This window comes from Suncus etruscus, chromosome 7, assembly GCF_024139225.1.
Source record: "Suncus etruscus isolate mSunEtr1 chromosome 7, mSunEtr1.pri.cur, whole genome shotgun sequence".
In the NCBI taxonomy this organism is placed as follows: domain Eukaryota; kingdom Metazoa; phylum Chordata; class Mammalia; order Eulipotyphla; family Soricidae; genus Suncus; species Suncus etruscus.
Window position 1 is genome coordinate 20,737,218 of NC_064854.1, and position 25,148 is coordinate 20,762,365.

Consider the following 25,148-nt stretch of genomic DNA (forward strand, 5'->3'; position numbering starts at 1 on the left):
CAGTTCAAATTGTGCACAGAGGGGGGCCTGGAGCAACAGCACAGTGAGGAGGGTATTTGCTTTGCATGCGGCCGACTCGGGTTCGATTTCCGACATCCCACAGAGTCCCCGAAGCACTGCCAGAAGTGACCCCTGAATAAAGAGTCAGGAGTAACCCCTGAGCACCACTGGGTGTGGCTCAGGAACAAAACAAACAAAACAAAACAAAACAGAGAGAAAGGGAAAAAAGCAAAGGCCTGGGTTTGTTTGTTTTTTTGTTTTTGTTTGTTTGTTTGTTTTTGGGTCACACCCGGCAGCGCTCAGGGGTTACTCCTGGCTCTATGCTCAGAAATCGCCCCTGGCAGGCACGGAGGACCATATGGGATGCCGGGGTTTGAACCACCATCCTTCTGCATGCAAGGCAAATATGCTACTTCCATGCTACCTCTCCGGTCCCAAAGTCGTGGGTTTTTACAAAAGGTGCAGACAGAGCCCCGGGGGTGCTGCCCTGGCTTCAGGGGCCCATGCACGCATGGGGTTTCTAAGGACAGGAATGTCCCCACAGTGAGGCAGGGCATGGCAACTCTGGCATGCTTGGACTCAGAGTTCTTTTTCCAGGTAAGGCAACTGCTCTGGACTCCAAGCCAAGCGCCTCAGAGCATTTGGCACCGGAGAAAGCACAGACTGTGACTTCTGGTCTCCAACAAGCCACCAAAGAGCCCCTTTATACGAGGCAAGTAGGAAGCAGAAGGTAAAACCAGTAGAGGATGAGGCCTGGCCCAGTACAGAGGTGGAAGAATATGCACTTCTAAGCAAGTTTAGGGCACAGCGCAGTGTCCAGCTGACTCTTAATCTATCTCCGTTTCTCTCCACAATCTTCCAATCTACGCTGTCTCCCAGCATCACAAGGTGGTGGTTCTGGGGCAGGGGGAGGCTAAAGGTGGGAGATTCCTCCATCTCTTATGATGCACCAAGTTGGGGAGATGAAGGAGAAGGCGCCACTTAAAAGTTGCATCCCAGATTCCCTGTACTATGGAACCCCTTTTGTTCCATTTCACTAGAGACCCTGGTCTGTCCAACTTGATTGAGGGCCCCTCAATTTGATTTCCATGAATGGCTGCTGGGAATAACATTAAAGCAGAGATGTAGCAGTCCCCTGAACAGTGCAGTTATTAGGTGGCTGACTTCATGTGTGGTGTTTGAGCCCATTTTTGGGAATGACTCAGTTTCCCTGTGGGGACTTTAGTGGATCCATGGCCTTCAGAGGCCACACTGCAGGGGCAAGTCTGTCCTTTGAGAACTGGTTGAGGGAAAGGAGATAGCCAGGAATTGGGATCAGGCCACCTTCTGGCTGCAGACCACAGCTTGGGATTGAGAAGCCACAGCTGGCTGGGGTGGGTGTGCTGGAGTGTGAATGACTGGAAATGGAGGTCAAAGGGTCTGTTGGTGGGAGGAGCTCTGGGGGCCAGGAGGAAGGATTTATCCACCACAGATGTTAAAGGAGCTCGGGCCAAGCCACTGGGTGGGGAAGGGGGAGTCCAGGCCTCTGCAAAATGTGTCCGTCCAGGTCCTCAAGGCAATTCTCCACCCACTCACACTGATTTGGCAAGTGTTTACTAAGCATGTACTACATATGACATACTCGGGAGAACTCGGCTGGGTTCAGAGATTGCAATGCAACACCCCGAGACCATGCAGCACCCTGTCTATGCTGCTGAAAGGAGCAGGCAACGGAACAAACACACCAAAGGTGTGCAAAGCGCCAGGCATGACACAACAGGAAGGGATCAGGGTGCCACAGCCAGTTGGAAGGAGCTAGAAAGCTGGGAGAAAATGAGGAAGCAGCTGGTAGAAGGTCAGGAGAGCCAAGGTCAGCCAGGGGGACAGGCTTGAATTGGGGAGGACTTTCTGCAATTTGGAGGCACCGTGGGAGACTCAGACAATGCCTTAAGCTTTTTATCTTGGGGTAAACCAAGGACAGAGCTAAAACTGGACACATGTCGCTTCTTCATCTCAGACCTAGAAAAGGCCTTGGGGACCCACTTCCTGATTCTGGGGATTCTGGGTTCTCAGTGCATAGAGACAGGCCAGGCAGAATAAAACAGTCCAGAGAGCTTGGAGCTACCATGATAAATGTCCTAGAAAGACCCCGCTGGGGAAGAGCTTCTCAGCTTGTCTCCTGGCCACTCTTGAGGCTGCCCACATGGCATCCATCAGCTCAGCTTCTTCCTCTGCGGTCCAAGGACTTGAATGAAACCTCCTGTGGAACATCCCTGCCTTGATATCCTGGGGGTTGCCCCAAGAGGGTAGGGGTGCCTGGTCACTGAAGGGAAACTGAGGCAGGGAGAGTAACTGGACCAGATGTCACTCCACTCAGTGGGATGCCGAGTGTTGTTCCTGTGACCGTCACCCCACTTGTCTCCTGTGCCCCCACTTCCCAGTCTTCAGCAGTTTCTGTTTCCATTCCCAGTGCAGGCAGCCTTGACCCGAGGAGCCCCCTTACCTTCACAGCATAGTAGTGGACCCCATAGGTCGGGAGGGACTCCACAATGCTCATGTAGCTGCAGAGAGGGAACACAGGGACAGAGGTTGGTGATGGGCACAGCTGGTATCGGGCACACTTTGTATGTGAGTTTGTGCATGAGAATGTAATTGTGTGCAAGCATGTGTGAGTGCATGCATGCAAAAGTGTGAGAACACATGTGTGAGAATGTGTGAGCATGTATGGATGTATGAGTGTAAGGCAAAAGCCTTACGACTCCATACTATCTCTCTGGCCCGCCCAGAATTGATTTCTAATGCACGCGCAGCCTCATGCACCAGGGGAGGCAGGTCACTTACTTGACAATCGCTTGACCCCTGGTCTGGCCGATCAGCTTCTTATAGTGCTCGATGACCCGGTCCTCGCTAGGAGTAAAGGACAGGCCTGTCACTAGCAGCCTCCCCTGCCCAGGAGCCAACAGCTCCGGTAAACACCGTTGGTTCCCAGGAGATATTTGCAAATGTCCAACCTCAGCCAAAGTGACAGACCTCGGGGTATTGGCTGGGCAGGAAAACAAAAACGAAACTTCTCTCCTGGGACCTTTTTCTCTCTTAGATATCAGATGAGCAGATGTCTTCAAGCAAGGGTCCAGCGTGAGAAAAGGGGGAAAGCCCTGAGAAATGCTTGTGCCCCAGGGTAGCTGCACCAGGAGCACCTGGAATGTACAACTTGGGGGCTCTGCACCCCTGTGAACCTTAAATGCATGTCACGGTGGGACCAGGGAGGAATCCAGCACACAGCAAGACCCTTGGAGAAGGCCTTTAACTCATCTACTGGGGGTTCAAGAAAAAGAGAAAAAGGGAGAGAGGAGTGACCCCGTGTGCTGTGTTATCCACACAAAGACCAAAGAATGGTGAGCCCTCACTTACAGCCAGGCCACTGTTTCCCCACACCCCACTGAGGACCTGGTGGTCCCACTTACCAATAGGCAAGGGAAGGGTGCTCCTTCAGGACCTGGGTGGGAAGTGCGGGCAGCTTCTTCAGGTCACTTCTCACCCCTTCATGGCTGAGAGAGAAATAGGGGTCCAGTGTGAGGGGGCAGAAGGGCGAGAGCCAAGCGCAGATACTGAAAAGGTCTGGGCACTGGGCCCAGCGCCTCCAAACCTAATGCCCTTGAATGAAAGGGAGGAAGGAGACACAGTGATATCCCCTCTTATCTTTGTTTAGCGCAGAGGGGAAGACTGGGGTTTGGGGTGCTTGTTTCCCTGCAGAGCCCCGAGTGTCCCAGCCAGAGCCTGGATAACTCTGCTGAGATGCGCCGTGGTGTGTCAACCCCCTTCTGCTTGTGATGAGACTTGGGAATGCCAGCGTGTCTATGGGTAGAGCTGGCATCGTGCCCGCTGAGCCTGTGCTTGTAGGTGGTTACTGAGCAGCGCCAAGACGTGGCCCTCTGCCGGGCCGGCTTCTGACTAGGGAGGGCAGTGTTTCTCCTCTCCTCATCAAACATGGGCCCTTGTCACGGTCTCCTGTGGAAAACCAGGATTCCGAGCAAGACAACAACACTAGGCTATGCCTTGACATATGGGGAATGGGGTGTCTGTCGGGCTGTCCAGACTGTGAATGCCCTTTTTTTTTGTCTTTAGAAAAAATGAGAAAATGCAACTCCTGGGAGACTCCTGAGGGTCCTAAGAGCTGTCAGGATTTGGAGGAGAAACCTGGGCCCACAAGAACAAGTCTTGTAACCACACATTGGTGTTGACTCAGAGTCAACAGAGCAAAAACCCTCAAGAGCTGCTCAGACCCCACAAAAATTCAGCCACCTTCAGAGGGAGCTGAAGTCAGGTTCAAGGCAGAGCAGAGAAGTTCCCAGGGGAGGGATTTCAAAAGCAAAAACACCACAGGACACAAACATGCCTCTTCATTCACTAACCCTGTATTCCCAAGACTCTAGGACCCCACTTTTATCCACATGGCAATAAGCCCATCCATGCTACCTATTTATGCCACAGCCCACGAGTCTAAACCCTCTGTGACAGACAAGTAAGGGAGATTGGTTCACTCCTCACTCATCTTTACAAATCAGCCAGGGGCCTAGAGCCATAACACAGCAGGAGGGCATTTGCCTTGCATGCAGCCAACTCAGGTTCGATCCCCAGGGTCCCATTGGGTACCCCGAGCCTGCCAGGAGTGATTCCTGAGTGCAGAGCCAGGAATAACTCCTGAGCATTGCGGAGTGTGGCCCCAAAACAAAACATAAAATAAAAACCAGACAGGTAAACAAACACGAGGGGAAAATTCTTGGAATTTCTAACATGTACTCAACTTGGAGACTTTAAGACAAGTTTAAACATGTTGCTTATTTGCACGTAAGAGGAGAGTTTCATCCAACCAGCACAAGACATGCATCTGATCACATTTCTACATCTTCCCTTTCAGGATGGGGCTTTGGTTCTGCAGAACCACCAGAGAGGCTCAAACAGGGATCTGCTTATTCAATACAAGGTCAATGCAAAATGTGATACAAAATGCTTGAACAAGATGAGCTAACGTCACATAAACCTTCCTCTCAGTATACCTAAACAACTCCTAGTGAGCATTTCACAAGTTTTTATTTTCTTCTTTCTTTTCTTTTTGATAGTCCACACTAGAAACCACTAAGAGAGATTGGTTCACTCCACTCATCTTTACAAATCAGCCAGGGGCCCAGAGCCATCACACAGCAGGGAGGGCACTATCAGTGGTACTCAGGGGTTACTCCTGGCTCTGCACTTAGGGAATTACTCCTGGTAGGCTTGGGGGACTCAATGGGATGCCTGGGATCGAACCTGGGTCAGTTGTATGCAAAGCAAATGCCCTCCCCGCTGTGCTATGGCTCCAGCTCCATCTTTATTTTCTTCTCTGGCCACTTCTAAATATATTCAGGGGTTCTGGGGCTGGCAAGGTGGTGCTAGAGGTAAGGTGTCTGCCTTGCAAGCGCTAGCCAAGGAAGGACCGCTGTTTGATCCCCCAGCGTCCCATATGGTCCCCCCAAGCCAGTGGCAATTTCTGAGCACTTACCAGTAGTAACCCCTGAGCATCAAATGGGTGTGGCCCAAAAACCAAAGGAAAAAACAAAACAAAAATATATATATATATTCAGGGGTTCCTCCCTACTCTGTGCTCAGGGCTCATTCCTGGCAGTGCTCAGGGATAAAATGGGATCTTCCCCATATATGAGAACTGCTTTAACCCTGTACTGTCTCTCTAGTGCAAAATGATAGCCTTGAAAAATCTTACCTGAATATCTTTCTATGCTTCGCCAAGGTGAACTTATCAACTTGTGAAGCTTAGCAAAAAGAACTTTTGTGCACAAGACAAAGCTTTCTGTAACAATGGATACTTCTTTCATTTTGGTTCAAAATTTTAGGTTTGGCTCCTTCAAAAGGTCTTGTGGTCTGAGAGATTCCAGCTGCTTATTCTTCCATGTTCCTTCTCTAACCATGTAATATATGAGATCCTATTAATTTTAATTCTTTCCCCTTCTCTGGGCTCAGGCTGTTTCTAGTTCAATAGTTCTTTCCTTTTTTCCTAGACATTCTCTAGAACGCACAAGTTGGGGTGTTAAAGATAGTATTGGGTTATGCAATCCCTATTCCAAATGTGGACTAATCTAAACACAACTGTCTGAGTATTTCTTTTTTCCACTAATTATTTAAAGTCCCAGAAAAATCTATTTCTCTTACTTTCAGATGAGCGGCAGCTGTTTCCTTTCTTGAGGCCAGTTCAAAAAAAAAAAAACGTTGGAAAATTTCCCTCAATGCTGAAATGCTGTAATAATGATTTAAAACTGGAGTTCACTTTGAGACATCATTTGTCAAGCCATGTAGGTTTGATGCAGAGAATTGATCTGAGGGAATCCTGGTCTCCAAACAGTTGAGATGAATCAACTTTTGACTTTGCTAGCTGGACAAGAAAATAACATTGTCCTTCCCTTTGTGTTTATGGCTCTAAACATACTCTAGACATGAAACACGGCTGTTTTCCTTTCTGATGATTTTTCCAAAATTTGCTCTAGGGGTTGTAGCCACAGCACAGTGGGAAGGGCATTTGTCTTGTACACAACCAACCTAGTTTGATCCCCAGCATCACATAGGATGCCCTAAGCACCACCAGGGGAGTGATTCCTGAATGCAGAGCCAGAAATAACCCCTGAGCATTTGGGTAGCCCCCAAACAAACCCAAACACCTAAAATATCTTTTAAAGTTCTTGCTTTCACTGATGCTTGCATGAAAAGCCTGGTCTAGGTTGATGCAGTCAGCCTGGAACATTCTGGGCCCAGCCATGGTCCTCTACAAACAGACAGAGCTGATGTCAAACAAAGAATGTAGGGAATCTACTGGGGACTTGATGTTTGGCCACAGACATTTCACTTTATCTTTCTAGACTAGAGAACAGAGGTGCTGGGTTTAGTCAGAGAACACATCATCTGACAAAGGTCTTCAGTTTGGGCTTTAAACTGAACCTTAGAAATATGCAGTGGTGGGAGTTAAAGGGCTTTTGTTCAAGCACAAATAAATAGTGGGATTCCTCTTCTAACAAAGGGCAGCGGCCCATTTCCATGAATTCCTGCCTGGCTCTGCTTCTCAAAGCAGATTTTATTTCACTTGAGAATCAGAATTAGGAGCTGGGTGGTCGGTCGCCCAAGATCCTGCCCATCGCTCAGCCCTGAGGAGCAGGAGATACTCCCTCATGGACACTGGACTTTCAACAAAGTCAAAGAACTGAGGAGTCAGGGATGGGGTTGTTTCCTCTGTCTTTTTAGAACCACTGTGTCTTTTTGGAACAGAATCTGTAATGGTTGGGAGACTTTTCCAGAATCTTCCATGCACATGCATGGCAGTGTGAACAGGTCAGGAAAATGTGGCCCATGGATGTAACTCTGGAACTTTCTTCCTACAGACATTCCTTGCTTCAGTGAGTTTGCTTGCTGGCCCAGGACCACTCAGGCTGGAGGCCTGTTTTCATATGGGACACGGCATGTCCTAGTGGATTCTCTAGTCCTACAGGCAATGCAGAGAAGCAATGTCACAGCATTGTAGTCGCCAAAGATTCTGCATGGGAGGCATTTGAAACTATCCAAAGTATCACCTATTTGCAAATGATGTTTTAAGTGACCGGTGTTGTTATTTCGGGAGGGGGGCATGTAGGGATAACACACACCTCTAGAACTCACTACAGAAAAAGGAGAAGGTAAAGTGAAGCCAATCTCAAACACAGAGCAGGGAAAGGGCCTAATAAGGTTCCATTAGGTCCCTTAAGGCCAGTGTTTCTCAACCTTTTCCTGACACTGGCCTTCCTCCTTCTGAACTTGTTTCCTTCCTGGGTGCCTCCCCAGCAGTATGCCATGAACCCCTATTTGTGTGTTTTTGTTTGTTTGTGGCCTCCTTGGAATATCCTGGAGTGACCCCCTCCAACACCAGTTGAGAAACACTATGTTATGCTGGGAAAATCAAGTTCTTATAGGTAATAAATACCTAGTTTAATGGAATTAAGTTTTTAGTTTTGGGACACATCCAGCAATACTCAGGGATTATTCCTGGTTCTGTGCTCAGAAATCACTCCTGTAGGGGGCCTGGCCCCAAAACAAAACAAAACAAAACAAAAAATCACTTCTGGAGGGCTCAGGGGACCATATGGAATGCTGGAAATTGAACCCTGGGTTGGTTGAGTGCAAAACAAATGCCTTCTCTGCTGTGCTATATCACTCCATGCTTGGAATAAGTCATTTTGTTGCTGCTATTTGTGGTACAAGGGTCCCGTATGCAAGGCCAGTCCTATACTAGCAAACCAGCTCAGGGTCTAGCAGGCTCCAGCTTATTCAGACTGAACAGAACAGTCTAACATGGGGGAATGGAACCAATCTGAGGTCCTGTTCAGTGATTTCTGGAGCTGTTCTTGGAACTGACCTTTCACAGAAGAAATCTATTACTTTCTAAATGTTTGTAGAAAAGGAAGATGTCAGAGTTCAAACCGCCATGAATGAAACAGGATGCCACCAAGAAAACCTGTTCACTAATATTCAACCGGGATTCTGGGCCGTGAATTTGCCTCATTTCACTGTGTCACTGTGTTTATCTAGTTAGCTGCCATGGGGTTAATGGTACTTGGGCTATTCGGTTGTTTTACTGCAGAAATGCCAAATCTCCAGGTCTTCAGCTCATCATGGGACACCCATCTCTAGACACAGGCACCCCGAGAAGTGAAAAGGAATGCTCCTTAGCTATCACGGTCAAACATTTCTGTTCTGCAATGCTGACTCCAGCATTTCACTGGAAGGTTCATTAAGACCCAATGTAAGCTTTTCCGTAAAGGGGAAAGAATATGGGGTTATGTCCGAGTAAATAAGCTGTCAGGGGTTTCTTGAGTAAAAATAGAATTCCCCAAAGAAGAAAAAGAACAGCCCATGAATGTCCTAAGAAAGCATTTCTGGCGATTCTTACACACTGTTCTCCTTCTAGCAAATTCTATCAGCACTTTGACTTCTCCCTTTCGGTTTCTGTTATTTGGGGCCATAGTCAGTGGTGCTTGGGGACAGGCGGGGGTGTTACTCCTGCTGGGCAAAGGAAAGGGGACAAGAGGCACCAGGATTTGAATCAGGTCTCCTGTGTACAAAGCATGTGCTTCAGCACACTGAATGATGTCTTTTACTTACATTTATAGATTTTGTGCTATTTTTGAGTTATGGGGCCACACCTGGATATGCTCAGGGGTTACTCCTGGCTTTATCCTCAGGAATTATCTCTGGCTGTGCTCAGTGGACTGAATGTGAATCCAGGGATGGAATCGAAGTTGGCCAAGTGCAAGGCAAGTTCCCTTCCTTTAGTATTATCTTTCTGTCCTGCCATTCATTTATAGCTTTCTTTTTTTTTGATTTTTTTGGCCACACCCAGAAGTGCTCAGGGGTTACTCCTGGCTCTGTGTTCAGAAACCACTCCTGGCAGGCTCGGAGGCCATATGGGATGCTGGGGATTGAACCTGGGTTCGTCCCGGTTTGGCCATGTGCAAGGCAAATAAATGCCTTACTGCTGTGATATCACTCCAGCCCCATTTTTAGATTTCTAATACATATTCTGTATTGGTTTTTTGTATCAGCATTAAAATGTGAATATAGGGGCTGGAGAGGTGGTGCTAGAGGTAAGGTGTCTGCCTTGCAAGCGCTAGCCAAGGAAGGACCTCGGTTCGATCCCCTGGTGTCCCATATGCCCCCCCTCCCCAAGCCAGGGGCAACTTCTGAGCGCTTAGCCAGGAGTAACTCCTGAGCATCAAACGGGTGTGACCCAAAAATACCAAAAAAAATGTGAATATAAAGACTTGAAGGTTAGGGAGAAAACCTTTGGGAAGTTGCAGATTCAAGACTCTCTGGCTAGAAAAGATTTCCTTTGCCTTTTGTATTAATTTAAAAGTTTACTGGATCTTCTAGATTCGAGAGGAGAGGAAAGGGGAGAGACAGAGAGAGAGACAGAGAGAGAGAGAGACAGAGAGAGAGAGAGACAGAGAGAGACACAGAGAAAGAGAGATCGATCCAGTGCTCAGGGCTCACACCCAGCTCTACACTCAGGGATCACCTCTAGTGGACTTCAGGGGACCATATGGGATGCCAGAGGTCAAACCCAGTTCAGCTGTGTGCAAGACAAATGCCCTCCCTGTTGTCCTATTGCTCTGGCCCTTTAGAGCATTTTAGAATGGAATCCTGGACTATTTGTCACACCAGAGCTTTTCCTGGGGCCTTAACTGTTCCATAGGCCTCTGATTTTACTCATGTTATTCAGGCAGAAATAAGTTCGCTGATACATACCCAAGTCACAACCCTTTCGTTAAATACAATGATGAGTGTTGTAATCCTGTGTTATTAATTATTAACCTGGCAAGAGTGACTTCCCACAGGAGCTGGAACGAGCACAGAAGCAAGGGCATATATCTTGCATGTGGCCAATCTGGTTCAAATCCATGTACCATGTGGTCCCATAAAAATCATGGAGTGCATCCCTAGAGGTTCCTCATCACTGCCAGGTTGGTTTGTCTGGCAGTACTGGCATGGCCAGAGCCAAGCAACACAGCATTTTTTTTGTTTTGGGGCCACACCAGGCAGCACTCAGGGTTACACCTGAGTAACTCTGACCTCTGACCTGAGACTCTGACCTCAGGAATTACTCCTGGCAGGCTCTTGAGGGGACCATAAGGAACCAGAGATAGAACCCAGGTTCAGCCACTTGCAAGGCAAACACCCTCCCTGCTGTGTTCTCACTCCAGCCCCTAACACTGCATTTTGGGAGCCTGGTTGCTTGAGAGTCACCAAGAGGCTGCCCCCAACCCCGCCCAGGACTTCCTGTACATCGCTCCCCACCAAATAAAAAAGTCACCTACAGTAACACCAAAATCTGAGATCTGGGCATCAGAGGTGCTGACTGTTCAGTCCCCAAACTACCAAGTTTGCTGTGATGTTTGGAGGCGTTTCCCCAGGAGAGGGGGTAGGCAGAGTGTAGAAGGGGAGAGTTAATTCTTCCTCCTGACTCCAAGCACATGTGTCTGGGTTTGTGACAGAAAGGGGTGCGGGCCGGATCCCTGGTCTAGATGTGTCCGTCCTAGCTGCCAAGCCCAACTTGGATCAAGGTCTGGCAGCTGCTTTCCTCCCTGGCTGGCCGTGACAAACGCAGCAAGAGCAGAAGCGTTTGTTTCGGGCGGCCAAGGCCTGGCTTTCCACCAGCTCATTAGGGGACCATGAGTTCCTGGGGGGCCCCAGGCTCACTTCCTGTTCCCGGTTCCCAGGATGTGTGGGGTAAAATGACGCAATGGCAGCTCACATTCCCTCCTGTCAAGGGAACGGGCTAAAATAAATACTAATGGGAGCAGAGTGCAGAGCTGAGAGAGGAAGAGGAGAGAGAGAGAGAGAGAGAGAGAGAGAGAGAGAGAGAGAGAGACAGACAGACAGACAGACAGAGACAGAGAGAGAGACAGACAGAGACAGAGAGAAAGAGAGAGAGAACTCTGACTGCCTAGAGCTGGAGAGAGGAGAGAGAAAAGAGAGAGGAGAGAAAAGAAAGAGAGAAGAGGGGCCAGAGCGATAGCACAGAGGTTGGGCATTTGCCTTGCGTGCAGGACAGAGCTGGGTTCAATTCCTGGCATTCCATATGGTCCCCCCAAGCCAGGAGTGATTTCTGAGCGCACAGCCAGGAGCAACTCCGGAGTGTCACTGTATGTGGTCCAAAAACCAAAAAGAAAAAGAAAAAAGAAAGAGAGGAGAGAAAGGAGAGAGAGGGAAGAGAAAAGAAAGAGGAGAGAGGAGAAAGAGGGGAGAGAAGACAAAGGAGAGAACAGAGACAGGAGAGAGAGAGAGAGAGAGAGCGAGAGAGAGAGAGAGAGAGAGCTGTGACTGCCCAGTGTCAGAGAGAGGAGAGAGAGAAGAGAGAGCAGAGAAAGAGGAGAGAGAGGGGGCCGGCGGTGGCGCTAAAGGTAAAGTGTCTGCCTTGCCAGTGCTAGTCTAGGACGGACCGAGGTTCGATCCCTCGACATCCCATGTGGTCTCCCAAGCCAGAAGCGACTTCTGAGTGCATAGCCATGAGTAACCCCTGAGCATCACTGGGTGTGGCCCAAAAACCAAAAAGAAAAAGAGAAAAACAGAGAGCTATGACTGCCCAGAGCTGGAGAGAGGAGAGAGAGACAAAAGAGAAAGAGAAGAGAGAGCTGTGACTGCCCGGAATCAGAGAGAGAGGAGTAGGAGGAGAGAAGAGAGAGGAGAGAGGAGAGAGAGAGAGAGAGAGAGAGAGAGAGAGAGAGAGAGAGAGAGAGAGAGAGAGAGAGAGAGAGAGAGAGAAAGAGAGAGCTGTGACTGCCCAGAGCTGGAGAGAGGAGAGAGGAGAGAAGAGAGGGAGAGATGAAGAGAGGGAGGGGGAGAAAGACGGAGAGCGTGAAAGCGAGCACACCACGACTGTCCAGCAGCCAGGCTGCGGTTGGCTAGTTGATCAGAACCTGAGCTCTTCAAGTCCCCGGGTTCTGATTCCAAGTGCAGGGCAGAATTAAGGAAGGGCAGCAAGAAAGAAACATGCTCCAGTTTCTCCAGGTCCAAATCCATTCACTGATTGCCTGTTACCCACTGTCCATAATTCCAGGTCTCAGGCCAATACTCTAAAAACCCAACTCCCTCCCCTTGGACTCTCATCCTCCCTGCACCCCTGAGAATGTGGGAGACCTAAATAAAAGGAAAGAAGATCTCTTATGCAAATATTCAAATTGAGATGGTGGACCACAGTGTGACAACCAGGGTCACAAGTGAACTCCTACCTACCCCGTAGGTTCCTGTGATCCAAGAATAACTCTGGCATTTTGAAAACATGACAGAGACACCACAGAGGAATAATAATGTTCCACAGCACATGCACACCAATTTCTAGACTATAACTAAAATTTGTGGAGATCTAGTTATGCTTTTTAATACAAATACCTTCTTTACCCCCATTACCGAGAACAGATTTTTACTTTTTGTTTATGTTAATTTTTTGCCACACCTGGTAGTACGTAGGGTTAACTCACTCCTGTTTCTGTGCTCAGAAATCACTCCTGACATGTTCAGGGGGTTGGGGGAGCATATGGGATGCCAGGGATCAAACCTAAGTCAGCTGTGTGCTAGGCAAACTCTCTCCCTGCTCTGCTATTGCTCTGGCCCTTTGGAACAGTTTTTGAGCACAAAAGGGCATGTTGGAGAAATGGGCCATGGGCCTGCAAAGCCTGAAACACTAGGTTCCCTCCCCTGAACCCATCTGCTGAAAACGGTCAACCCTTGCTGCAGAGAGTAGAGAACTTTTTTTGCTTTGGCTGAGCTACTAGAGCAAGAATATATCCCCCAGCATTGTTAGGACAGTTGAGAAATACATTAGAGGGTCAGAGACAGCGCAGCAGGTGGGACGCCTGTCTTGCATGTGGCTGACCCTGGTTTGAACCCCACAACCCATCTGGTCTGAGCTCAACCAGGACTGATCCCTGAGTGCAGAGGCAGGAGGAAGCCCTGAGCACTGCCAGGTGTGGCCCCCAAACTAAACCAAATCAAACCCACAGAGATGCAACAATACACTTTTAAGCAAAAATAAATAAGTAATATATATATATATATATATATATATATATTTTTTTTTTTTTTAAACTTACCTGGAAAAATCCCCTTTTGCCTCCTGTGGGAAAAATAAAGAAACCAACAACATGAGGAACATATTGTAATCTTGTTCCAAACTCCCAAATACACTCCAGAGTCAGAATAAAATCCTGGAGCTGACAACACTCCAAACCTCTGCTCCAGGGCCATTATCAATGAAGTTTACACTGCAGACTCCAGAATCCCAGACACAAAATTCAACTTCAGAAAGGGACAAGCCAAGAGAATGATCTGGAATGACAAAGGCCAGTCCCCACCTTTTGGTTCTGCTGGGTCTTTTTCTGAGTTGAAGGGTCTGAGTATGTCTTTTATCTTTCTGGCTTTTTCTTCTACTATGGACTCTGGGCTATTTCCCATGCTGAAGAGCTGGTGGCAGGGACAGTGGGGGGGGACAGGGAATATGATATATGCTGCACCCAGTGGCTGGGGAATTAATGGGGCACACTTTCCCCTCCTGTTCAAGCCTGCTCAGCACCTCAGCCTGCTTGTAGGGAACTAGGAGGCCCTTCTCTTGACCACCACTCATGTGTCCAGAAACAGAGAAGGAGCTTGAGGGTCCATGAAAGACCTTTAAGTCCCCGTGCTCAGGGGACCCCAGCATGTTCCTTTAAAGACACACACTGTCACCATCTGGGCAAACATGGATGTTTGGCAGTTGGAAATGCTGCAAGAATCCAGAAAACAGATGTGTGGGTAGATTGGCTGATCACAGGCTGAGTCTTCTCTTCTTTCTATATTAGGCTCAGGAACACCCAGATTTGGGGGGAAGGTGTGAGAACCAAAGCCCCCTAGGCCTAGGACCAAAGTGGTCCCAAGCCCCTAGTAAAGAAGTTGTTCTTGAGGCAGATTAAAAATTTAGGTACTTTTCTACTCTGAGCTAAGGCAGAGGGAGTTAATTCATTTTCACTCTGAGCCAAGGCAGAGGGAATTAACTCAGAAATAAAACCACAGAATGTGGGCCCGGAGAGATAGCACAGCGGCGTTTGCCTTGCAAGCAGCCGATCCAGGACCAAAGGTGGTTGGTTCGAATCCCGGCGTCCCATATGGTCCCCCGTGCCTGCCAGGAGCTATTTCTGAGCAGAAAGCCAGGAGTAACCCCGGAGCACCGCTGGGTGTGGCCCAAAAACAAAACAAAACAAAACAAAAACCAAAAACAAACCCCCCCCCCCCACAGAATGTACCATCAAAGAAATACAGGGATGTCAAGAACCTCTCTCTTCTGGTAAGATAGAGGAACTTGGGGGGTGGGTCTGGAATGTTTCACCTGATAAGGCCTCCTTGACAACCAAAGTTGACTCAGATGAGTCAGAGATAAGTTGAAACATCAATGCTAAGAAATCAAGTGCTTTGTGCGCAAAATGATATAGGCCAATCACGTATGCGATGAAAGATAGAGACCAATCATGTATGTTTTGAAGGATGAACTGCTTGTATTAACCAATATGAAATGCTTGAGTTGTTGAAGCTCGTAAAGTCCTATATAAACTGCTTGAAGATTTGACTCAGGGTCCTTGTCAAGACTTCTTGGTTGAATGAAACTTGGGCCTCAGCTAGCCGAATAAACTCCCTTTTGCATTATGGGAGATGACCTTTGACTTAGCCCCAATTAGGGTGGGTTATCTCGGATCCTTACAAAGGATGGTGAGGACACTCTCCATGGAGGCCCGGACTGCTGCTCACCTGGAGAATGTAGGCGGCCAGTTCAAACACCACTTCACTGTCCACGTCGATGTGCTCCTGGAAGGAAACACAGATGGATGGTTAGTCAGGCTGGGGTTGTAGAGCCCTCTCCAGAGGGTGTCCCCTAAAGAAAGTCTTGTCTTTCTCTTCTGGGTTCCCTAGACCCTCACCCCATGGCATCCTGGTGCTGTCTTACAGCCTCTCTGAGCTTGTAGGGATGCAGTGGAGAAAAGGGGGAGGGGAGGGGTTGGGGTGGGAAAGAGAAAGGAGAGGAGAGAGAGAGGGAGAGACCCTGGCTTTGTTGACTATTTCCAGACCTTGTGGGAAGAAAAGATGGGTTGCAGGCTCACTCTCTAATGAAAATGAAAATGAGATTCCTGGGCTACTGGCCACTCTTCTCTCTTGCTCTGTCACTCATGAGGTTGTTGGTGCCCAGAGAGCAAAGCCAACACCAAACTCCTGTTCCCACCAAGAATCCCCCAGCCTGACCCTGATACAAATGGCTTCTGTGTGAACAGCTGTCTCTTCTCCACCCACAAACTTAAATGGGTGCCAGGTGCCTGCTTTGAGAAGGATCTGCCTCTCCTTTCGGTTTGGGGTTTCAAAGGAAAACCGTGCATTGTATATTACAGAGTTCCTTTCTCTCTCTCTCTCTCTCTCTCTCTCTCTCTCTCTCTCTCTCTCTCTCTCTCTCTCTCTCTCTCTCTCTCTTTCTCTCTCTCTCTCTCTCTCTTTAAAAACAACTTCACAGGGGCCAGGGCAATAATAGTAGGAGAGTTTAGGGCATTTGCCTTGCACGCGGCTGACCCAGGTTTGATCCCTGGCATCCCATATGGTCCCCCGATCCTGCCAGGACTAATTTCTGAGCACAGAGCCAGGAGTAATTACTGAGTGACATCAGATGTTGCCCCCAAACCAAAACAAAACAGAATCAAACAGCACGGAACAATCAAACAATCATGGAAGTATAACACATGGACTAAACCCCTGCGCTGGGTTGGATCATAGAACATGGAGGTCGCCTAATCCACATTCAGACTCAGCACCAAGAGGTTCCCTGAGCAGCACCAGGTGCACCCTCATGGGCCCTCAACACCACCTCCCTCAGACTGGGAGGTTAAGAATTGCCAGTAGGATCCCTGGACATCCTGAGTACTGCTTGAGAGCACCCAAAACAAACAAAGCTGAACAGGTGGGTTCTGAATGTACCAGTTGGCACTAGTTGGAGAGGAGGTGGTGGTGTTTCCATCAATACTTAGGGTGACATGAAGACCATTCCTGGCTGGCTGGGGTTCCTGTTTAGGGGAAGAAGCATCGCCAGAGGTTCTAGGCCCAAATGTTCAGACATTTGTATGAGGTGGCAGTTCTGAGCTATATGAGGTTCCATTCAGCCATTGGTAGGTGGCTCCAGTCACCCCCAGAAATGGTCAGTGCTTTGAGTTTCTTCCCCCACACCCCTTCGGGGTGGTAAGTCCTTCCCCAGTAGGATCTGAGGAGAAGAGGGGTTGCCCAACCTGTTCATCTGGGAGTGAATGTTTTTGTTCTTTTATTTATTTATTTATTTATTTATTTATTTATTTATTTATTTATTTATTTTGGGCCACACCCTGTGACGCTCAGGGGTTTCTCCTGGCTATACGCTCAGAAATCGCTCCTGGCTTGGGGGACCATATGGGATGCCGGGGGATCCAACCGACATCTGTCCTGGGTCAGCCGCATGCAAGGCAAACGCCCTACTGCTGTGCCATTGCACCAACCCCTGGGAGTAAATGTTCTGTGGGACACAGGAGAGCAGAGTTACGGAAAAGGCACAAGGCAAAGTGCAACAGGCTGACTTAGGTTCTCTGTTATCAAATCCAACCTCAGCAGCCAGGGGAGCTGGCCTTGTTCAACATGCAAGCATGTACATGTGTGTACTTGCATATGTCTGCATGCGTGCATGTTTGTGTTCATGGTTTCAGACAGAACCAACACCAGGTGAAGGATGAGAGAGAGATGGCTGTGGAGGTTGGCCCAGAGCACTGGAGACACACACACAAGGCCTAGGGCTCGAGCACTGGCCATACACAGATCCCTGAACACATTCCGGTGTGGGCCTCATGGCCTGAGCACTCAACCCTCAGACCTCACAACTGGAGGGCCCCTAGGGCCCCAGAGCACTGCTGGAGAGGACCCCCCCATCCCCAAGAAGCACATGTGGGCCTGTACAGCAATGTGGGCCCAGTAGACTACTCTTCCTACAGGTCTCTGCAGATTTCGTCTGAGGTGCCCAGATCCATCTGGCTCTTCCTGCGGCGCCTGCCTGGCTGCCTGGCCCCCGATGACGACTAGATTGCGGCCCCCGGCTCCATTCCTCTGGCCTCATCTCCTGCCAGCTTCTCCTCATCAAGTCCCTTCATGCCTGTCTCCAGATCCATGGACACATGCGTTGTGCAGGCGGCTGCCTTTGGCCTGTGACTGAGCTTCTGAATACCCGAATGTCTTTAGCTGACTGCAGGGGCCTCTGCCCCGGACCCTGGTTCATTGCACTGGGCAAGGAAATGGGAGGCCTGTTCGTGGGGGCTGCATGTGGGAGCTGGGAAGGAAAGACAATGTCTGCCCCTGATCCTGGGAATGCAGCCCAGCCTGCAATAACTCAGCAGTGTGCCTGTGAGTATGTGAGCACGCTCATACATGTGGTTGTACACATAAGTGAGGATATGTGTGTCTGTGTGTATTGTTCATTCCGCAGCTCCTGTTCTCACTGGTTCCTGCACCCCATGGGATGTGATTCCAGCTCCCTGTGTCACCTTAAGGCAGATGAAATCAGCTGTTCACTAGACTGGCTAGCCTAAGAGGTGCTAGGAAAAGACCATTTACTTCATCATGGACAGCAGTTGCCAGCTCCAGACCTAATAGCAGAAGCAGCTCCCTTCCTAAGAAGCACCCCAGCAGGAAAAGGTCCTTCCAGTGTACATACTGGAATTATCTTTTTCAGACTTTTATTTATTTATTTATTTATTTTTGGTTTTTGAGCCACACCCAGTGATACGCAGGGGTTACTCCTGGCTATACACTCAGAAATCACTCCTGGGCTGGGGGACAATATGGGATGCCAGAGGATCGAACTGTAGTCTGTCCTAGGTCAGCGTGTGCAAGGCAAACACCCTACTGCTTGCACCACTGCTCCGGCCCCACAAATACTGGAATTTTAAGTCTTTTTTTTTTTCCCCACCTGGAATGTCTCAGTGGGTCTGTGTAGACTACAAGGCTGGTGACTTCCACCCGCTGAGGTCTAGCCTGGGACTGGAGAGGGAGGTAGGGAGGGAGGAGCCTGAGGCTTAGCTCAGAGCAACCCCCCATGTTGGGAGATGCGGGCCAAGTAGGCAGGAGGCTCCAGCACCTAGTCAGACCCTCCTGGCCAGCCCGTTCCTCTGGTTCTCCGTGTGGAACAGGATGTTGGTGGATAGAGATCTTGGGCTCACAAGGTGGGAAGGGAGTAATTACATAATGCAGGATCAGATCTTGTGCAGGGGCTCTTGGAAATCACAAATAGGCTAGAAGCTAGGTCAGAGACTCAGCAGGCTGAGGGGGACGGGACTGGAGACAGGAGTAGAATATAACTCTAGGGGGCCTTGCAGATGGGGGCAGTGAGGGTGACACTGTCAGGACATGATCCACAAAACAGCCCACCCCGGGGAACCCCTCATCTTTAGCCCGACCAGGCCCCTGACTGCATGTCTCATGGCTTACATGCTTACTGGGATTTCAGGAGAGGAAGAAACAGGGAATTTTGGGGCTTGCACACAGCTGATCCAGGTTCGATCCCTGGCATCCTAAGGGTCAGTATCCTGAGCACTGCCAGGATTGATTCCTGAGTGCAGAACCAGGAGGAATCCCTGATCTTCACCAGTTGTAGCCCCCCTCAAAAAAGAGGATAGCCTAGAGGCTAGAGAAATAGCACAGCAGTAGGGCAGTTGCCTTGCACTCAGTCAAATCCAGGACAGATGGTGGTTCAAATCCTGGCATCCCATATGGTCTCCTGTGCCAGTGTCAGCACAGAGCCAGGAATAACCCCTAAACACCGTCGGGTGTGACCCCAAAACAAGGAAAAAAGAGTAGCCTAGCAGATTCCACTGATGGGAGAGAGTTCAAGGAGTGATATCTCCTTAGCAGGGCTGGGGCCACTGGGGGAACCTTGAGGGCAATGCCCAACCAGACACCAGGCATGAAGGCTGAGCAGACTCATTCAGTGTTTGAAGACACAGTGCTCCCTGTGGGTGCTGACTTTTCAGGACAGGGTACTCTCGGGAGGAGCAGGAAGGGAAACTGAGGAGAAACTCAGGACCCAAGAAACTGATGGCCAGGCAGGCGAGGGGTGAGGAGAGGCAGGAACAGGGGAAGAAGAGAGCCATGTACCCATGGATGAAGTTCTGGAGTGAGGTTGGGGACCCTCAGGGAAAACAGAGGGAATCCCCTAAAGGTTAAAGCCAGCAAGAGATCCTGGTGCACTGAGCATGGAGAAGCATGGGGGCTTTTTGGGGGAACACACAGTCCCCAACAAGCACTGGCAAAGGTAGTGCTGACCTCTGGGCAGGAGAAGTAGTTATGCTGGAGCCAGGGGTGCCCCAGGGTGGGTGAGGTGGCAGCGTCTCCCCTAGACCTGGATGAGGCAGGATGTGGGCAGAAAGATGCTAATCGGTGCTTACCCAGTTTAACAGGAATCCCAAACATCTGAGAGCTGATGGGGCAACTCTGTCTGGCTCAGAAATAGGGCCAGGGGTGGGGGCGGGGGCAGCAGGGACAGAGCCAGCAGGAGGCAAGACCTCTCACCCCCAAACACCTCTTGGAATAGCCAAAGACAACTGCATCATCCACCACAGATGTGTTGAAAACACATCACAGCATGTTCACACCTCAAAAAGTGGGTGAGGCCAGGCCATGGAGGAAGCAGAAATAATCAGCATGTGTGACCCCAACAACTTAGGTTCCCAGGCTGCCCCCCAAACTGCACCCTGGCTACGTCCCCCAAAGCCTGCAGGATCAGCCATATCTCTCCAGAAAGTTCCTCTGCCTGGTTTTGTCACTGACTCTCTGAGGCTTCCTAGAGCTTTCTGGAAGCTAGTATGGGCAGCATCAGGAACACCACAGTCCTGAGAACCCAGTCGGCACCCCAGAAAACAGCACTGGTATAGCAGGAGGGTAAGCCATGCTTCACTCCTTCTTCTCAGGGTGGTGGAGAGGGTCTTGGGGGTTCTGTGTTGGCCAAAGGGGAAAAAATAAGTGTGGGGAGCCTGGCATAGTGCAGGCCTGTCTCCCCTGCACACCAGCTTGAACTGCCAACTTTGGAGCCAGAGACAGGGTGAGGGTTAAGGTGCTCATGTTACATTTAGGCATTAAGAGTCTTTAGCACCACATACAGGCTTCTGAACACCGCCTGGGGTCACTCTGAACCATGGGTGGACCCCCACAAGCCAAAATAAATAATCAACTGGTGGGCTGGAGTAATAGCACAGAGGGAAGGCATTTGCCTTGCATGCAGCCAACCCAGATGCGATCCCAGGCAGCCCATATGGTCCCCGAGTCTGCCAGGAGTGATTCATGAGCACAGAGCCAGGAGTAACCCCTGAGCGCCACCGGGTGTGCCTTCCCCCCAAAATCAACTGGTATTTGTATCTCTCCATCTCAACCTCTGCAATGCCTAGAAAAAGAAGGTTCCACCCCACCCAGACTTATCTAGGAGACTCAAACATGGGGTATAAGGAAGTGGTTCTGAGCAGCTCAAACACAGATTCCCATACGCTGCTGATGTGTGCACGTGAGAAAACAGCTGGCGGCAGAAACAGGGGGTCCTGGGGAGACTGGGACGCTCCCGAGGCAACTCGGACCAATCACAATCTAGTGCAGAGCCTGAGAAGGTTCTAGAATGACCTGGAGGCCTCTGGATCCTCCATGTGGCTGGTGCCAACTGTCTTCCTCCCTCCTTTCCCACTCCTGGAGTCCTGCAACCCTGAGTTTGGTCTGAGGTGCAGTGTCTACTTGGATCTGTTATCCTACCAACGTCCCCAGTGGAAGAGCTCAGCAGGGCACAAGCAGACCTAACTGGCTGCAAAGAGACTTTTAACCCAGGTCCCCATATGAGAGGTACCTTGGGACTACCTCATCCCCCATTCCTTTCTTTCCTTTCTTCTTCCCAGGTTTTTGAGGCTCAAGCCTGCCCCCTGGTGAACAGAGTGCGTCTTTCCTTCCAGAACTTTCCCAAAGCACTTTTCCTAGGCGGAACATCATACTAGTCAGACGCAGTCCAGGAGAGGGGACACTGATGTCCGCGTCACACCAAAGACGCGAGGGCTCAGGTGAGGGGAAGGAATTTACAGCTGCATTTTGCATCTTCCCTCCACCTCTGGATTCTGTTTAGTCAAGCCCAAGAGACACAAAGGTCACACAGCCAGTGTCGAAAGACCGAAAACTGGATGTTCGCCCAGGCCCACGGTGGGGAATTTACTGTGTATTTTATTTTGATTTATTTATTTTGGCTTTTGAGCCACATCTAGTAAAACTCAGGGGTTACTCCTGGCTCAGTGCTCAGGGGACCACATGGGATGCCTGAATGAAACCCAGATCAGCCACAGGCAAACAAATGCCATCCCCGCTGTCCTATTGCTCTTGTAGTGTATTTTAACACAATAAAGCCATTTTTTCCCAGTGAAAGTGCCTTCTAAAATCCAGAATAACAGCCCAATACAAGTGATTGTGGGGTGCTCACTTGGAGGGGTGACATGAACCCTCACCAAATACACAGCATCTACACAAGTTAGCTTGACTGCCAGGTTCAAGCACCCCTTCTTGTGAGCCTCACAAACAAGCCACAAATCAATAAAATCCAGCCCTGGAGATGGGGTGGGGCAAGTTCCAGCTTTCAGGGCTGCTGGTGGACGTGAATGTTGGTGAAGGCAGAAGGCTGGTGAGAGGGTCTTACCTTGTAGATGCAGGACTTGGCGTTGAGGAAGAAGAGTTCGATGGTGGCGTTGTCCTTCAGGTAAGAAATGCTTTCGATGTAGAACCTGAATGAGAAATACTGGAGCTCAGGAATGAACCACAAAGACCATCCCCTGGCTGGGGCTCCTTGATGAATCCCAAATGATAAAGGGAGGAAAGGAGGGAGGGAGGGAGAGAGGGAGGGAGGGAGGAAGGGAGGGAGGGAGGGAGGAAGGAAGGAAGGAAGGAAGGAAGGAAGGAAGGAAGGAAGGAAGGAAGGAAGGAAAGACTTTTCTTTCTTGACTGAAATTCGGGTTTTCTAAATCTACTGCCAGCTGACTAGCACTATAGAAGGAAGGAAAGAAGGAAAGAAGGAAGAAAAGTAGGAAGGAAGAAAGGAAAGTAAGGAGGAAGAAAGGAAGGAAAGTAGGAAGGAAGGAAGGAAGGAAGAAAAGACTTCTTTCTTGACTGTGAAATTTGGGTTTTATTTTATTTTATTTTATTTTTTTTGGTTTTTGGGCCATACCTGGCGGTGCTCAGAGGTTACTCCTGGCTGTCTGCTCAGAAATAGCTCCTGGCAGGCACGGGGGACCATATGGGACACCGGGACTTGAACCAACCACCTTGGTCCTGGATCGGCTGCTTGCAAGGCAAACGCTGCTGTGCTATATCTCCGGGCCCAAAATTCGGGTTTTCTAAGTCCACTGCCAGCTGGCAAGCACCATCGGACCTGACTACCTGCCCTTACCACCAGCCCACTTCCAAGAATGACCTCAAACTTGGGTGCTAAGATCTTTTCCGATGTGCCCTGTTCTCCTTTGCTTTCATGGCTGATGTTCTACCCTGCTCAGCACTGAGCTGGACTTTTAATTTCTCCAGCTTCTTCCAGCTGGGGGTGCCTACAGGGGGTTGGGAGGGACCAGAGCCACAGCACAGCAGGGAGGGCATTTCACTTATCTTGCATATGACAGACCCAGGTTCAATCCCCAGCAAATGGTCCCCTAAACACCACCAGGAGTGATTCCTGAGAGCAGAGCCAGGAGTAAGCTCTGAGCACTGGGTGTGGATCATAAAGAGTTAAAAAAAAGATGGGGGCAGGGAAATGATTGCCCTGAAGGTGGTACCAGTGTGATGTAACTTCTGCTAACCCAAAGCACTGTGCATTGTGCCTAATTAACCCAGAGAGAGTATTAATATGAATGCACATTAAGGCAAATGAGAATTGGATTTTTCTCTGAATGGAGCTTATGGATTTTTCTTTCTGCATGCTTAAACGATCAGGTTCCTGCACGAAGTGCCTTTTCCTCCTGCCTGGGTGCTGATGGCCTCCTTTTATTGATATGGTACTTGTACTTGTCCGAGTATTATGGGCAAGAAAGGGAGCCACAAGTGAGGAAGAGAGGAGAAATAATCAGAGCGGGGCTACTGGATGCTAACTCTGAAAATAGGGTGTCCCAGGCAGGGTCAGGGCACCAACAGTGAGGAGGGCGAGGAGACAGACTTCTAGAACAATCTGAGAAGAACTGCAGGACTTCCAGGGAGCAGCTGATGAGTGATGAGTTGGACCCCACTTTAGGGTAGATGGCAAGTCACCCTGTCTCATGGAACACCTTATTCAAGTGAAAGGGGGGACGGGGACACCAAGGGGTAAGGTCCCTGCCTAGATGTCACCAACTGCGGCAACAAAATCTCTTAGCACGATAAATAGTGTAGCGCTATCTAAAGAAGGGTGACCAGGCTGGGGCTGGCCCTTCTCACCCCACTCTCATCTCTGCTCCCTGTTTCTTGGGCAGCACCAAGGGTCCCCTTCTTCCATGCAGCCCCTCCCAGAACCTCACATACAGCAGTGAGGGATTCTCAGTGACATAGGTGACTTCAGTGCTCAGAAAATCAGGCTGCTCTACATCTCGGAGGCCCCCAATAACTGAATTTCTCAACATCTTCCCTCTGTATGGCAATTGTTAATTTATGAACAATGAGGAGATAAAGAACTTTCTGCCTGAAATGGTCCCCATAGGGGCCTTAAAAACATCCTTAGAAGGAGCCGGAGAGATAGCATGGAGGTAGGGGGTTTTCCTTGCATGCAGAAGGATGGTGATTCAAATCCCGGCATCCCATATGGTCCCCCAGGCCTGCCAGGAGCGATTCCTGAGCACTGCTGGGTGTGGCCTCCCCCAAAATATCCTTAGAAAGTGCGATCTGTGGGGGACAGGAAGGAGATGGGGGTATTCGGGTTGCTGGCGGCAGCATCATTTCAGCCAATTTCTCTGTGCCCGGGCAGTAGTGGGCAGAGAGCAATAAAGCTCTGCTGGGAGGAGGAAACACCCAGTTGCCTCTTCCCTGGCACAGTGTAGTTTCCTGTTAAACCCCCCCCCCCCACTGAGAATCAAAAAAGCCCAGTGCGCCCCCAGCCTGCTGTATGATTGTATTGATGTTGTGCAGCTGTGACTTTCCAGAACTTTCCATCTGTGTCGGGGAAGGGAGAGGGGATACATGCTCCTGGGAGAACACCTTGGATGTCTTCTCACATATCAGCCGCACTGGCCAAAGCCCCTCATGGCCCTGGCCAGAGTGATGGGCTGGGCTGGGCTGGGCTGGGCTGGGATGAAGGATGCTTTTCTTGGTCCTTCCTCCCTTCTATGGCTCAAGCCCGCTCTTAGGGATTTTCCCTGAGCCCAAATCCTCAGTTGGGCAGCAGGGGGCGCTGTTGCTTTTCCCTTCCTGGCCAAGGTCTTTCTCCAGAGCTTATCACAAAAGAAATTTCCAGGATTGGGGTGACACCAAGGGAACCAAGGAGAAGGGTTTTTTTTTGGGGGGGAGGGGCTTACTTCTGGCAGTGCATGGAGGACCATATGGGAAGTTGAGGA

The 25,148-nt window shown here is 49.7% G+C and overlaps 1 protein-coding gene across 3 annotated transcripts in view; it reads right to left on the minus strand.

The window, feature by feature from the left end:
- Window positions 1-25,148, minus strand: part of FRMD4A (FERM domain containing 4A) — a 337,218-nt gene that overhangs the window by 50,159 nt on the left and 261,911 nt on the right. For all 3 annotated transcript variants that reach the window (XM_049777757.1, XM_049777756.1, XM_049777758.1), the window contains 6 exons: window positions 22,283-22,367; window positions 15,325-15,381; window positions 13,641-13,663; window positions 3,444-3,527; window positions 2,821-2,886; window positions 2,483-2,540 (listed from right to left, as the gene is read on the minus strand). In XM_049777757.1, coding sequence (XP_049633714.1) covers window positions 2,483-2,540; window positions 2,821-2,886; window positions 3,444-3,527; window positions 13,641-13,663; window positions 15,325-15,381; window positions 22,283-22,367 — 373 coding nt within the window. The remainder of the gene's footprint in view (window positions 1-2,482; window positions 2,541-2,820; window positions 2,887-3,443; window positions 3,528-13,640; window positions 13,664-15,324; window positions 15,382-22,282; window positions 22,368-25,148) is intronic.